General features: G+C 43.3%; 1 protein-coding gene across 1 annotated transcript in view; it reads right to left on the bottom strand.

The window, feature by feature from the left end:
- The window catches only part of Akain1 (A-kinase anchor inhibitor 1), a 46,031-nt gene extending 34,311 nt beyond the window's left edge, over positions 1-11,720 (bottom strand). The window contains exon 1 of the mRNA XM_031368953.1: positions 11,562-11,720. Coding sequence (XP_031224813.1) covers positions 11,562-11,577 — 16 coding nt within the window. The 5' untranslated portion in view covers positions 11,578-11,720. The remainder of the gene's footprint in view (positions 1-11,561) is intronic.
- Positions 11,721-13,398: the final 1,678 nt, after the last annotated feature.

Genomic DNA, 13,398 nt, shown 5'->3' with positions numbered 1-13,398 from the left:
AGAAAGAAAGAAAGAAAGAAAGAAAGAAAGAAAGAAAGAAAGAAAGAGAAAGAAAGGAAGGAAGAAAGAAAGAGAAAAAGAGGAAGGAAGAAAGAAAGACTACACTTAATTTGCATTATTGACCATAGTCCAACCTTAGAAAGAATCACAGACAGTGAATTAGTGATCATGTGACCACAGCTCTAAAGAGAAACAGAGTTACATCCTCTAACTATCACATTTTTGTCAATGAATGAACACATAACTTTGATTATGTTTTCCCTCAAAAACACAGTGTTTCGTATATATGATCTGCTCATTAACTTTGAGCTCACACCCAACAGCACTGCAACATCCACCAGAAACCAAGCTTCTGAAGGACATATTTTATCTCTGTAAGTATACGAATGCCACATGAACCTGAGCACAAGGTTTGGGAGCCATTTAAACACTTGGGTTCCCAGTAAAAACTCCAGCAATGTGGAAACCACTCCCTAGTACAGAATAAGAGCTGAAAAGCTAGGGATATCAACCATGGCTGGGGATAGATTGTCAGGTGACTCAACTCCTTCACCACTTGCATATACCTGGGCGTTGTTTTAGTAGCTATAGATTCAGTTTAGAAAGTAGGCAAATCTCCACAAATAAGGAAAGTGCATGGCCTTGTGGGACCCCTACAGCAAAGAAATGTGGGTTTGTTATTTGTCAAAAACAGACTTCAGAGCAAGAGGATAGTTGGCTTACTTCAGAGGTGTGGCCACTCATAGGCACATATGCATACAAGCAATATAAATTGGATATGGTGAAGTTTTTTTTTTTTATTTAAACTTTGTAATGGTTTGTATATGTTTGGCCCAGGGAGTGACACTATTAGTAGGTGTAACCTTGTTGGAATCACTGTGTGTCAGTGTGAGGTGTGTCATTGTGAGGTGTGTCACTGTGAGTGTGGGCTTTAATACACCAGTTCTAGGTGCCTAGAAGTCAGTATTCTGCTAGTAGCCTTCAATTGAAGATGTAGAACTCTCACCTTCTCCTGCACCATGCCCGCCTGGATGCTGCCACGTTCCTGCCTTGATGATAATGGACTCAACCTCTGAACCTGTAAGCCAGCCCCAGTTAAATGTTGTCCTTATAAGAGTTGCCTTGGTCATGGTATCTGTTCTAGGACAAACCTATATAATAAACAGGCAGTAAAAATTGGATTTGATGGGTTTTTTTAATTTATATGAATATTAAGGGCATAAATTAGGTGGATATGAAAAGGGTGGTGGACTTGGGAGGAGTTGGGGGGTTAATGAATATTATTAATTAATAATAATTAATGAATTAATTAAAATACTAAAAACTTAAATTCAACTTTCAAAAGAGAAAGAAGTTGGCCAAAGAGATTCAGCAGTTGACAGCATTTACAGCTCTTACAGAGTAAAGGAAATTTGATTTGCCAACCCCCACATGGTGGCTAACTCTATCTCTATAGCTGCAGTTCCAGGGAATCCAGTACTTTCTCCATAGCTCCATAGATCTGCATGTAAGTGGTGCACATACATACAAGCAGGAAAAACATTCATACACATGAAATAAAGAAAAGTAAATCTTTTTTAAAGGAGAAAAGGTAATTTTATAGTGTAAAATCCTCAATTTTTATGACAGGCACTATTGTCCTGGCAATCAATAAATCAATAGACCGAGTATCAGCTAGGACCAAAACAAATTCACTGTGTAACAATGACAACTGTACAACAATGCTCCCATCCCTGTTCCTGTCTCTTGCAAAGCAGAGTGTGTGAGATATTCTATGAGATAAAACACATTGTGTTTTTTATTTTCTTCTTGTTGTATTATAATAGAATTAAACTAGAAAGAAAGCAAGAAGAAATTAGGGACTCCTCTAATGGCAAGAAATTAGGCAACACATTCCTAAATCAAGATTCTGAAAAGACATCGAGGAAGCAATTCTAGTAAAAATAGCTACATAATACAAGGATACCCTCATTTTTAATAGCTAGATAGTATTCCATTGTGTAAATGAACCACATTTCTGTCCATTCTTCCATTGTGGGACGTCTGGGTTGTTTCCAGCTTCTGACTATCACAGATAATGCTGCTATGAACATAGTGGAGCAATACACCCCTGTGGCATAGTGGGGCATCTTCTGGTGAAAGATATGAACAGACATTCCTTTTCACAGATTAATATTAATACTGTCCCCATATGACCTAAAATGATTAACAGTCTATGAGCTTCCTCCGAAAGAATGGCAATCTTTACCTAGCTAGAAAAAAAAAATTTTCTACAATATATTAGGCCATAAAGGTCTGGGGGGAGCAAAGAAAGTCTAAGCAAAAGGATACGCATTGCACTATCCAATTTTAAAACAAGTTACAAAACTATCATCATTAAAAGAGTGTGATCATAAGCTAAGGCAAATAGTCCCCAAATGCGGCCCACAAAATTCAAAAGCAACAAAAGCAAAACCAGAAAATTTCTGGTGCAGCAGAGGAAGCAGCCAGCAATGGGGGCTGCAGAGTGATGTTGGGAAGAGGGTAGCTGCGGATCACTCATGAAATCAAAACTAATGTCCGGAATAAATCAGGAATTTTTAAAATTCAACAACACAAACAAAATGCTTTTAAAAGTGGACCTATGATATAAATGTGCCTTTTGCAAAGAAGAAATGCAAATTGGTTGGTAAATCTATGAACAATATTTGTTGTGGTTAGTCATTAGGGAATGGAAATCAAAAACAAAGCAGCACACCCTCTGTACTGGCTGATTTTGTGTGTCACCTTGACCCAGGCTGGAGTTATCACAAAGAAGGGAGCTTTAGTTGGGGAAGTGCCTCCATGAAGTCCAGTTGTGAGGCATTTTCTCAATTAGTGATCAAGGGGGTAGGGCCCCTTGTGGGTGGTGCCATCCCTGGGCTGGAGGTCTTGGGTTCTATAAGAGAGCAGGCTGAGCAAGCCAGGGGAAGTAAGCCAGTAAGAAGCATCCATCCATGGCTTCCGTATCACTCCTGCTTCCTGACCTGCTTGAGTTCCAGTCCTGACTTCCTCTGGTGATCAACAGCAATGTGTAAGTATAAGCTGAATAAACCCTTTCCTCCCCAATCTGCTTCTTGGTCATGATGTTTGTGCAGGAATGGAAACCTTGACTAAGACACACTCTCACCCCGTTACCAAAACGACTCAAGGTAGCAAGCACAGGCATCCTGTACAGAACAAGTGCTTACCTTACAATGCAAACACATTAACACATCACCGTGGAAAGCACTTGGGATGTTCCTCAAAAACCCAGCATAGGTCCCATACAGACCTCACTTCTGAGTGCAAATAAAAAGAAAATGAAATCAGCACAGCAAACAGATTCGTGTGTGTGTGTGTGTGTGTCTATGTGTGTATGTGTGTATATGTGTGTATGTTTGTGTATGTGTGTAGGGTGTGTGTACGTGTGTGTATATGTGTATATGTGTGTATGTGTATGTGTGTGTATGTGTGTGAATATATGTGTGTGTATATGTGTGTATGTGTGTGTATGTGTATGTGTGTGTATGTGTCTGTATGTGTGTGTGTCTGTATGTGTGTGTATGTGTATATATGTGTGTGTGTATGTGTGTGTATGTGTATGTATGTGTGTATGTGTGTATATGTGTGTATGTGTGTGTACGTGTATATGTGTGTGTATGTGTGTATGTGTCTGTATGTGTGTGTGCATATTTGTGTGTGTATGTGTGTGAATATATGTGTGTGTATATCTGTGTGTATGTATGTGTACATATGTGTGTATGTGTGTGTGTTTGTGTGTATGGTATGTGTATGTGTGTGTATGTGTATGTGTGTGTATGTGAATATATGTGTGTATGTGTGTGCATATTTGTGTGTGTATATGTGTGTATGTGTGTACATGTGTGTATATGTGTGTATGTATGTGTATATGTATGTGTATATATGTGTGTGTATATGTGTGTATGTGTGTATGTATGTGTATATGTGTGTTTTTATGTGTGTGTATATATATGTGTGTATGTATATGTGTATGGTGTGTGTATATGTGTGTGAATGTGTGTGTATATATGTGTGTGTATGTGTGTATGTGTATATGTGTATGTGTGTGTATGTGTGTATGTGTGTATATGTGTGTGTATATATGTGTGTATGTATATGTGTATACATGTGTGTGCATGTATGTGTGTGTGTGTGTGTATATATGTACTATTCACATATATGTACACCAAAATAAGGAATCAGTGCCCATCAACAGTTGAGTGAATAAAGAAAATGGTGGGGGGGCATTGAGAGAGGGGGAATATTATTCTGCCAACAAAAAAAGAATGATATCTGTCATTTGCAAGAAAATTTATAAAACTGGAAGACATTAATTTTAATTAAAATGTGACAGACATAGAAAGAAAGTAGCATATATCCTCTCTCCAATGCAGAAGGTTAAGGACTCAGTTTAAACAGAGAACAGGCTAGGGATGACTTATGGCTGTGAAGGGTAGAAGTCTGGATGATGAGAACCACAGTACAGCTGAAGAGATGGCATGGCTTCCTGTGCTCCGTAGCCCCATGGCACTGGCTGTAGCTCACAGTGAGGCTGGCTGTAGCTCACAGTGGGGCTAGCAATTAGCCATGGGGGCTTGTTGTACACCTTATCAAGAAGAGATGAGCTTAGGCTCCAAACCTAAGAAAGCCAGAGGGAGGGGAAATTGATGACTTCCATGGTGTGATCCAAGTGTGCTATAGAATGTGCAGAATTAACATTCTGCAGCCTCCCAGACATGCACAGCTGTTATACGTTAACCAAAAAGAACAAAACATGAGAGAGGATTTTCCCAATGCAACCCAGGCTGCCCTGGAACTTTCTATGACCTGGTCACAAGGTCTACTCCTGCCTTATCCTCCTGGGTACGAAAGCATAGGCTTCCTACCACGAGTGAGTGAGAGTAACTTTAAAAAACAACTTCGAATAGATTATAGACATAAAATTACAAAACTCATGGAGGAAACATGGGGAAAAGAGTCTTGAAGATCTTGAGTTAAGCAAAAATTCTTAGATATGTCATTAAAAAAAATAACCTATTAAAATGCATGAGCTCCACTAAAATTAAAAGCACTCCGCTTTAAAGTGATCTTGAATGGATAAAAAAAATCAGCAGCAAATATCATGTATCTGAGACCAGACTATATCAGGAAATCCCCATACCTGACAACAAGAAAGCAAACATTCTCCTAATAAATTGACAACATACTTAAACAGATACATCAAGAAAATAGACACCTAGCAAATGAGCTCTTAAAAATTTATCCACAGATGAGCACCAAATGGTTGGGTAGAAAGGGGTGCTTACAACTGAGATCAATCTCCTAGATCCACGTGGTAAATGGAGAGAACCAACCAAACTTAGTCCTGCAAATGATCTTCTGATCTTAATCTGCATACTATGGTGTGCATATGCGCACATACATACATGCAGACACATACCTGTGTACACAAACATACCTACACACACTAAAAAAAAAATACATAAATGCAACAAATCATTTTAGAGAGCCATAACCATTGATCTTCAAGGAAAGGCACACTGAACCATGCTGCACACCATTACCTGTCCATGAGAATGACAAGGATGAGGAGATTAGGACTCCTCACAGATTGAAGGCGGCCTAGAAAACAAAACTGTTTTGCTTTAAGAGAGCCACTGAGGATTAATCTTCTATAAGCCCCAGCAATCAAGGCTGGTGTGTGTCCCACAAAGTACACATGTAACTGTGAATATTTAGCATAACCTTATACATAATCTCCTCAAACTGGAAGTAACCTAAGCTTCTGTCAGTGGGGAAAGCATAGGCCTTCCATAGATATGGCTAAACAATGGGGTACTACTCAACAGTAGACACCAGCGAGTTCTTGACACGTGACACCCATCACACTGAGGGGAAGGAGGCAGTCTCCAAAAGCAATGTGCAGCATATCGTGATCTGACTGTTATGGCCTATAACAACTGTTCCTGCTTGTCAACTTGACTACATCTGGAATGAACTACAATCCAGAATTGGAGGGTTTACCTGTGATCCAGATCTTGAGGCTGGAAGACACAAGTGTCTGACCTGGATCTTGGCATGGAGATCTTAGGCACGAAAAGCTTAGGCCCAGGCAAGGTAGTATAGGCCTTTAATCCCAGGAGACTAAGGCAAGGAGCTCTCTGAGTTCAAAGTCAACCTGGAACAAAACAAGTCCCAGATCCAGGCATGATGGTACACACCTTTTGCTGGAGACTTACATAAGGACAGTAGAAGAAAAAAGCTTTGCTCTTCATTACTGCTTGCATTTACTTGCCAGCACATCTGTTGGAATCTACTTCCACAGAAGGCCAGCTGAAACAACTAGCCCCATGGGACTGAGCAACTACAAGATCCTTGGACTTTTCCTCTCACAGCTAACCATTGTTGGGGAGTTGGACTACAGACTGTAAGCCATCGCAATAAATTCCCTTAATGCAGACAGACATTCCATAGGTTCTGTGACTCTAGAGACCCCTGACTGATACATGGCCCAACACTCATCTGCTAAAGCCTGATTCCCTACAATGAAAGTATCGAGAAGTGAACAGGTCATGGAGGTGTGACTTCATGACTGACATCAGCTCTGTTACGAAAGATATAGAGGAGACTCTCATGCTTTGTCATGTGAAGTCATGAGGAAAAGGTGGTTGTCTTAAAGGCACCTGCTGTACCAAGCTACAACACTTTGCTCTTGGACTACCCAGCCTCTAGCTTTGAAGGAAATGATTTCTGTTGTTTAGAAGCCACCTGGTCTGTGGTATTTTGTTAGTGTGCCGTCAGTGGCTAAAGCCCAAGGTGTTTCCATTTCTATGGAATTTGACATTCTGAACTGAGCAAGTGGTTAGGGGTGTAGAACAGATCTGTGATCAGCGCAGGTAAGGGGAGAGAAGACATTGACAGAAAAGGATAACAAAAGAACAAAACTTTAGTGTGTTAAAGGTGCTCTGTGATGACTACACGAGCCTATGTATGTTTTTAAATGCATTGAATTGTATGCAAAAATTAAATGCAATGTATTTAAAATTAAAGAAATGAATACATTTTTAAAAGACTACACTTATCGAAAAAATTGTAAAGCTAGAAGATTATACAACTGACAGTAAAGATGGTCTGCTATATAATTTACTCATCACTTTCTTGGAATTGATAGATTTATATAAACGTATAAAGGCTATCTTGTAATAAATATTTTCTTAAATATACTTGATCGCTTTCTTTGGAAACACTGGTGTTAAGTGCTCTCCAAACCACGCTTAGATGTCAGAGTCTGTCTACCTAGTTGCTTGCAATTACACCATTTTATGTCTTTATGAAATCCTGAGTATCATTCCTTACCTGATTTATGTGCAAGAGAAAGGACCTTTTTGTTGGTACAGGGTCTGACTTGAAGCAAACCCAACCGAGTCAAGCATATGTTAACCACATCCACAGAAGAGGTGAGTTAATGCCTGAGATGTATGGTTCTCACCGGTGGTGGGGTTGGGGGTGAGGGGAGAAGCAGGGTGGACCAGGAACCTGTTTCCACTTCTCTGCTACGTTTTTATTCCTCACTGATGTGGACATTCTTTAGTCAGAACAAAATGGCAGGGAAAAGACTTAAATTTGTCAGTTTATCTTTTTCCCCCTGCTGGAATTCAGGCAAGAAGTACACTCTGCTACATTTTACCAACTTTCATATGAATGGCCAGTGGTCTCTCTCCCTTCTTCCTCTTTGGCTTTGTCAGATAGCCCCCACACAGAACACTAGCAACACCACATCACCACATGGGGAAGTCCAGAGATCTTACAGTACTCCCCTCCCCTGACCCCCTCCCCGCCTCCCCACTCCTAAGTGGTAACTGTTGCTATGTTCCTCATAGATAAGTAATGTGTGCCAGTTTAACATTACAAATGGACAGCAAAGGATTCCTCCATACTGGTTCATCAGCCTCTTCCTTGGGCCCGCCATTTACACTCGTGAAGTTTTTCACGTTGCTCTGGAAACATTTGACCTTCACTTTGAGGAGGCAGTAACAGGAGAAGGGAGAGGTTTGGTGAAGGGATCACAAAGCCTCAATTTACCCATGTGCCCGGCCTTGGTTAAATCTTTGTTTGAGGGTACCTAGTCAGTCATTGCTGAGACATGGATCTACCTTGCTGCACATCCAACTGCACATACCAACCGTACTGTCTGTGTAACAGCCACAGACGGTAAAGAAATGACTAATTGAATTCAGATCCAAATATTTATTCTAAAAACTTAGTAGTCATGGCCTCTTACCTTGGAGAATTTTTAAATTAATTTTTCACAAAATTAAAATTCTTTTAAGCCACAATGTCTATTAATTATGTAAAAGAAAAGAAAGATGTGGAGTTTATATTTCTATTCTAGACAAACCAAGAAAGACTACTCAAGGTTCTTGCCCATGCACAAAGCCTTTTTTCTTACAATGCATAGATACCAAGACACAAGAATATGCATGTGTTCTTTTTTTTTTTTTTTTTTTGGTTTTTCGAGACAGGGTTTCTCTGTATAGCCCTAGCTGTCCTGGAGCTCACTTTGTAGACCAGGCTGGCCTTGAACTCAGAAATCCACCTGCCTCTGCCTCCCAAGTGCTGGAACTAAAGGCATATGCCACCACGCCCAGCGCACGCATGTGTTCTATAGCAAATGGCAAGAGTGGCTTCCAACTAAGGTTATACAGAACTTCATTCTGGTGCTCCCCACCTCCCACACACATACCCCCCACCCCTGTACCATTGCATTTCTAGACTGAGAGTAGCTTTGCTTCTCACCTTTGCCTTTGAAGTAAGCAGAGACCCGTTTAAACACAGGACAACCTGCAAAAGCAAGGCCAGATCTTAAAACCTGTGGCCCCTATTTATTGCTGTGAAAATCCAATAAGAACACAATACACATGGGCCCAGTTCTATGAACAGCGTTTTTGTTAGTTTTTTTTTTTTTTTTTTGGTTTTTTGGTTTTTTGGTTTTTTGGGTTTTTTTTTTTGAGTACTCTTAGCCCACGAGTATCCCTCCTGTGTATTAGGTTAGCTTGGAGGAATGCAATGGGAAAATATTCCCAGTTTAGAGTGATCTGGAAGAACAATAGACTAGAAATGAGAACACAATAATGAAATTCTAACAGAGATTTTAAAAAAAAAATCACTGTTCTGGTCTTCTTTCAAAATGATGTAACCATGGAGATTAGAAAACACAAGAGTAGACACCATGATGCCCTGACAATATCTTTAACCCCCAAATGCTTAGGATTTTCAAGAAACTCTCAAAAGTGGGGGTGGGGTGACTCACTTCACAGGTTCCTGTGCCTGTTATATACAGGTCAATTTCCGAGATTTTTTTTTTTAAAGATATGAATCATCACTATTTTCCTCCACTGAGATAAACAGGAACTACACAAACTTGAAAGTTAGATGTGAACATCTACTCCTGTTGAAATTCCGAGTTGCTTGAACCCAGACAGCCTGCCCCTCCAGAAGTAGTCTAAGTTCATGACATTGCACTCTACCCCTACATTTGTAGGGAAATTGTATAGATAACAACATCCCACAACATCCCACTAGACACAGCTCCACCTCGCACCTCTGTAGCTGGGGTGTGTCTCCTCAGAGCTGAGGACTTAAAGAGTCTAAGGCCAAACAATCTCAGCTCCGCCTCCCAGGAAGCTCACACCACAGGGTGACTGAGTCAGAGGAGACAAGAGCCAGAAAGCTGTTTACTTGTTCTGGAGACTGAGACGTGCTGCTTTCCAGCTCACTGATCTTGCGCTGACTGTCCAACACAGGCTGGACCTCCAGTTCCCTGCCCTTGAGTTATCGGTTTTGGAAGGAGAGCGACATTCCTCTAGGGCAGGGGTTCCCAGCGTCCCTATTGTTGATACCGTTCCTTACGTGGTGACCCCCAACCATAAAATTATTTTTACTTCTACTTTATAACTTTATTTTACTACTGTTGTGAATAGTAATGTAAGTACCATCTGATATGCGGGATATCTGATATGCAATCCCTGTGAGAGGGTCCTTCGAGCCAAGGGGTCGAAACCCACGGGTTGAGGACCACTGCTCTAAGGCGCGTGTGCATGCGTGCGTGCACACGCGAGTGTATATACACTCCTTCTAAAAGCCACTGAGCTGACAGAACCTGGATCCTGCCTCCTTAGCGAGCCTCTCAGGAACCAGGGACAGTCAGTCACTGGTCACTGACAGGTGGACAGCTTCTTCTTCTTCTTTTTCAGCGAAAAATTTTAAAATCCAGATCCAATTATTTCCTTTCAGAAATGCTTTCTTTTTCATCTCCAATGTCTGTTCCCCTGCCCAGGACATTTTCAAACCTGTTTCTCAAATTAAAGATGCCCGAAGCTAACAGAGTGCTACCCTCTTTGTGTTTCCTACTGCCTGCTGTACACTGCACTTAAACAAAAGTATAGCCAAAACAAACAAAAACAGGAAGGGGAGAGGCGAGAGGTGGTTGGGGCAGTTAAACTGAGAGAGGAGGTTAGAAAGACGAAAGAGAAAAATCAGACAGACAGACAGACAGACAGACAGACAGACGACAAACTTTGGGCATAGAAATGTTAACTCTGAACTTATTATCCACACTTCATTCAGCCCACCTCACCCACATACCGTAGGTCCAGGCCCCAGCAGGAGCACCCGAACGCGCGTGCGCATGCAAACATACACACACACACACACACACACACACACACACACACACACACACGAGAGAGAGAGAGAGAGAGAGAGAGAGAGAGACAGAGAGACAGAGAGACAGAGAGACAGAGAGACAGAGAGACAGAGAGACAGAGAGATACAGAGAGAGAGAGACAGAGACAGAGACAGACAGAGACAGAGAGAGACAGAGGAGGGGGGAGGGGAGAGGGGAGGGGAGATTGATAAACCCGCCAACCTCTGATATATCTGACTCTTGTTCAACTTGTAGCCTCCACCCGCTACCAAAGGTTCAAGGTCCTTCGCTACCTGCCCGCAGAAGACGCTGCAAGCGCCCGCGGCGCCGCAGTAGCCTCCTTCTGCTGCAGTCCGGACAGAGTTTCAGATCCAAATCCATAGAGCTAGCTCTCGTCTGCCCCTCGCCCCGCTCCCCTGCCTTCGACCTCCTCCAGAGGCCCGGAGAAAGCAAAGCACTTTGTCACTTCTAAGGATAGGGAGGAGAGGCGGCGACAGAGACTCCCACCGAAAGAATCACAAGCCGTGTACCCTTCTCCCCACTCCCCGCCCGCACGCCCGCGCAGGTCCGGTGCTGGCAATTGGGCCACTTGCCAAGGTGTCAGTGCTCACTCCCGGTGCCGGGATTAAGGCGGGACGGTGAGACGGAAAGGTTGGGGGTTGGAGATAAGGAGGGTATAGGAGACGGGAGACCCGGCGGTCTCCACCTCTGGGCCACCGCAACTCCAAAGCGCGCATAGGGACCCCGTCGTCTTAAAGGCCTTCCCTCCGGGTGCGCTCGCCTCCCGCCCCGCTCCCCGCCTGGACGTCTGCTGGGAAAGAAGGTAAAAGAGTACCTGGAGCGAACACCATGACTTCCTTCAGCCGCTGCGCCCCTGGGTTTAGAGAATTGGGCAGCCAGAGGGCGGGAGTCGGCCGGGGACCGGGGAATCACAGGGCCGGGAGCAGGCAGGAGCTCGGGGCTCGGGCGGGACGGTCAGAACCTCGGACAGCTCCCCGCGCGCGGTCCCGGGCAGCGGTTCAGCGCTGGGCGCGCGCTGCTTCCACAATGCACCGCTGAGCCGGCGGGAGGAGGAGAGCCAACCCGGCTCAGTTCATCCTTGGTCCCTGAGCCAGCTTGGCGATCCACCGCCGAAGGAGCAGGGCGCTCCTACCGCTTCCACCCGAGCAGGAAGGACGGAAGGGGAAGCCAGACAGAAAGGTAATTGCCCGGTTTCCCGGCAGGCGCATAACTAATTGCTTCTAACTACCTGCTGTCACTCACCCCCAGGGATGCCAGGCTGACATTTAAGATGAGTTTGTCCCTTTCCCCACGTCTCACTAGACTTTACTCCAGAGGCTGAGTTCTCTCGGAGTGTGGCTGGCTCTGAACTGAGGGAGGAACCTCCAAGTTAACCCATCTTTGCTGTTCACGACTTCTCTGGCTGTCCCAGGTCTCTCAGTGTCAGCAAGAGAGCTGAAGGAGAAAAACAGGATGACCTTGGAATGCATGACAAGGGCGCTGCTCACGGGTCCTGTTCCCCGTGACCATTGGATCAACTCCCACAGTTGCAGGTTCTCAAGGTCATAGCCTCAGAGGAAACTGCGTTAGTCAAGGCAAAAGAAAGTACAGATGAGACAGGTCTCAGACAAACTCCAACTTCTACAAGGATGAGGCAAAACATCTCTGACAATGATTGCATACTTAAGAGCTTGCCCAGAGCTGGCTCAGTTGGTATCTGCGCCCCTTCCTCACAGTTGGCTCTACTCTATACAAGGACCTGCTGGATGCTTACTGCAGGCTCCTAACCCGTAGCTCACTGGAAGATATCTATTCTCTGATTAATGCTGGTGCGTTGTGGGGAGCCCTCATTAGGCCACCAGCTTGCAACATGTGCGTGTGGGTTTCAGTGACAGAGTCAACACCACATAAGGATCCCCTTGCCTTGGCTTTTATCCTCCATCTCTGTAGTTGAATGGGGTTGTCCAAAACCAAAGGCAATCAGAGTTCTTTGGGCATTCTTCACCTTTTCCTGGAAATAATAGAGCTGTTCTGAAAACACAGTATTAACAGTTTGATTAGAAGCCATAAGCTCTACTCTGTTTTGGCAAATATAAGCATTCAAATAGCCAGGCTGGCACCGAGTTTGTTCAAAGCCATAATAGGTTGGAAATGTAAATAGTTTCACAGCTCTGGAACTACAGTTTTCATGGAGGCATATGGGCAGCTTCATCACAACACAATCACAATTGCTCTTAGCACCTGGTGTCATACAGGCTGAAACAGATGGAGCCTACCTCAGGAAGATGCAAGTCAGCCAATGGGCAGGATTAATACTGTGCACAAAGGGTGGAGTCCTCTCATATCCCCAAGAGACAGCAAAATCCCCTGTGATCAAAAAATATTTGCCCCTCTTGTTTCAGTACCATGGGACACATGAAGCACTGTTTGAGATTTGCTTGAACGACAGGCTGACTGCTTTAAACACCCCTCCACCACCCTTAATTTTTACAACTTTATATGTTAATGACCTTTACTCACCTAATGCATTAAATAAATATTGACAGTTAAATTTGAGGAAAATATAGTGTTAAGAACATCTGGGAACATTCTTAAGGAGCAACAAATCCAAACTCAGGTACAGCACCTTCACCGTTAACTCACTGTTTAACCTTGGATATGTCACCCTATTT

The sequence above is a fragment of the Mastomys coucha genome, unplaced genomic scaffold (genome assembly GCF_008632895.1).
Source record: "Mastomys coucha isolate ucsf_1 unplaced genomic scaffold, UCSF_Mcou_1 pScaffold14, whole genome shotgun sequence".
NCBI lineage: Eukaryota > Metazoa > Chordata > Mammalia > Rodentia > Muridae > Mastomys > Mastomys coucha.
This window is presented reverse-complemented; position numbering and strand designations above follow the sequence as displayed.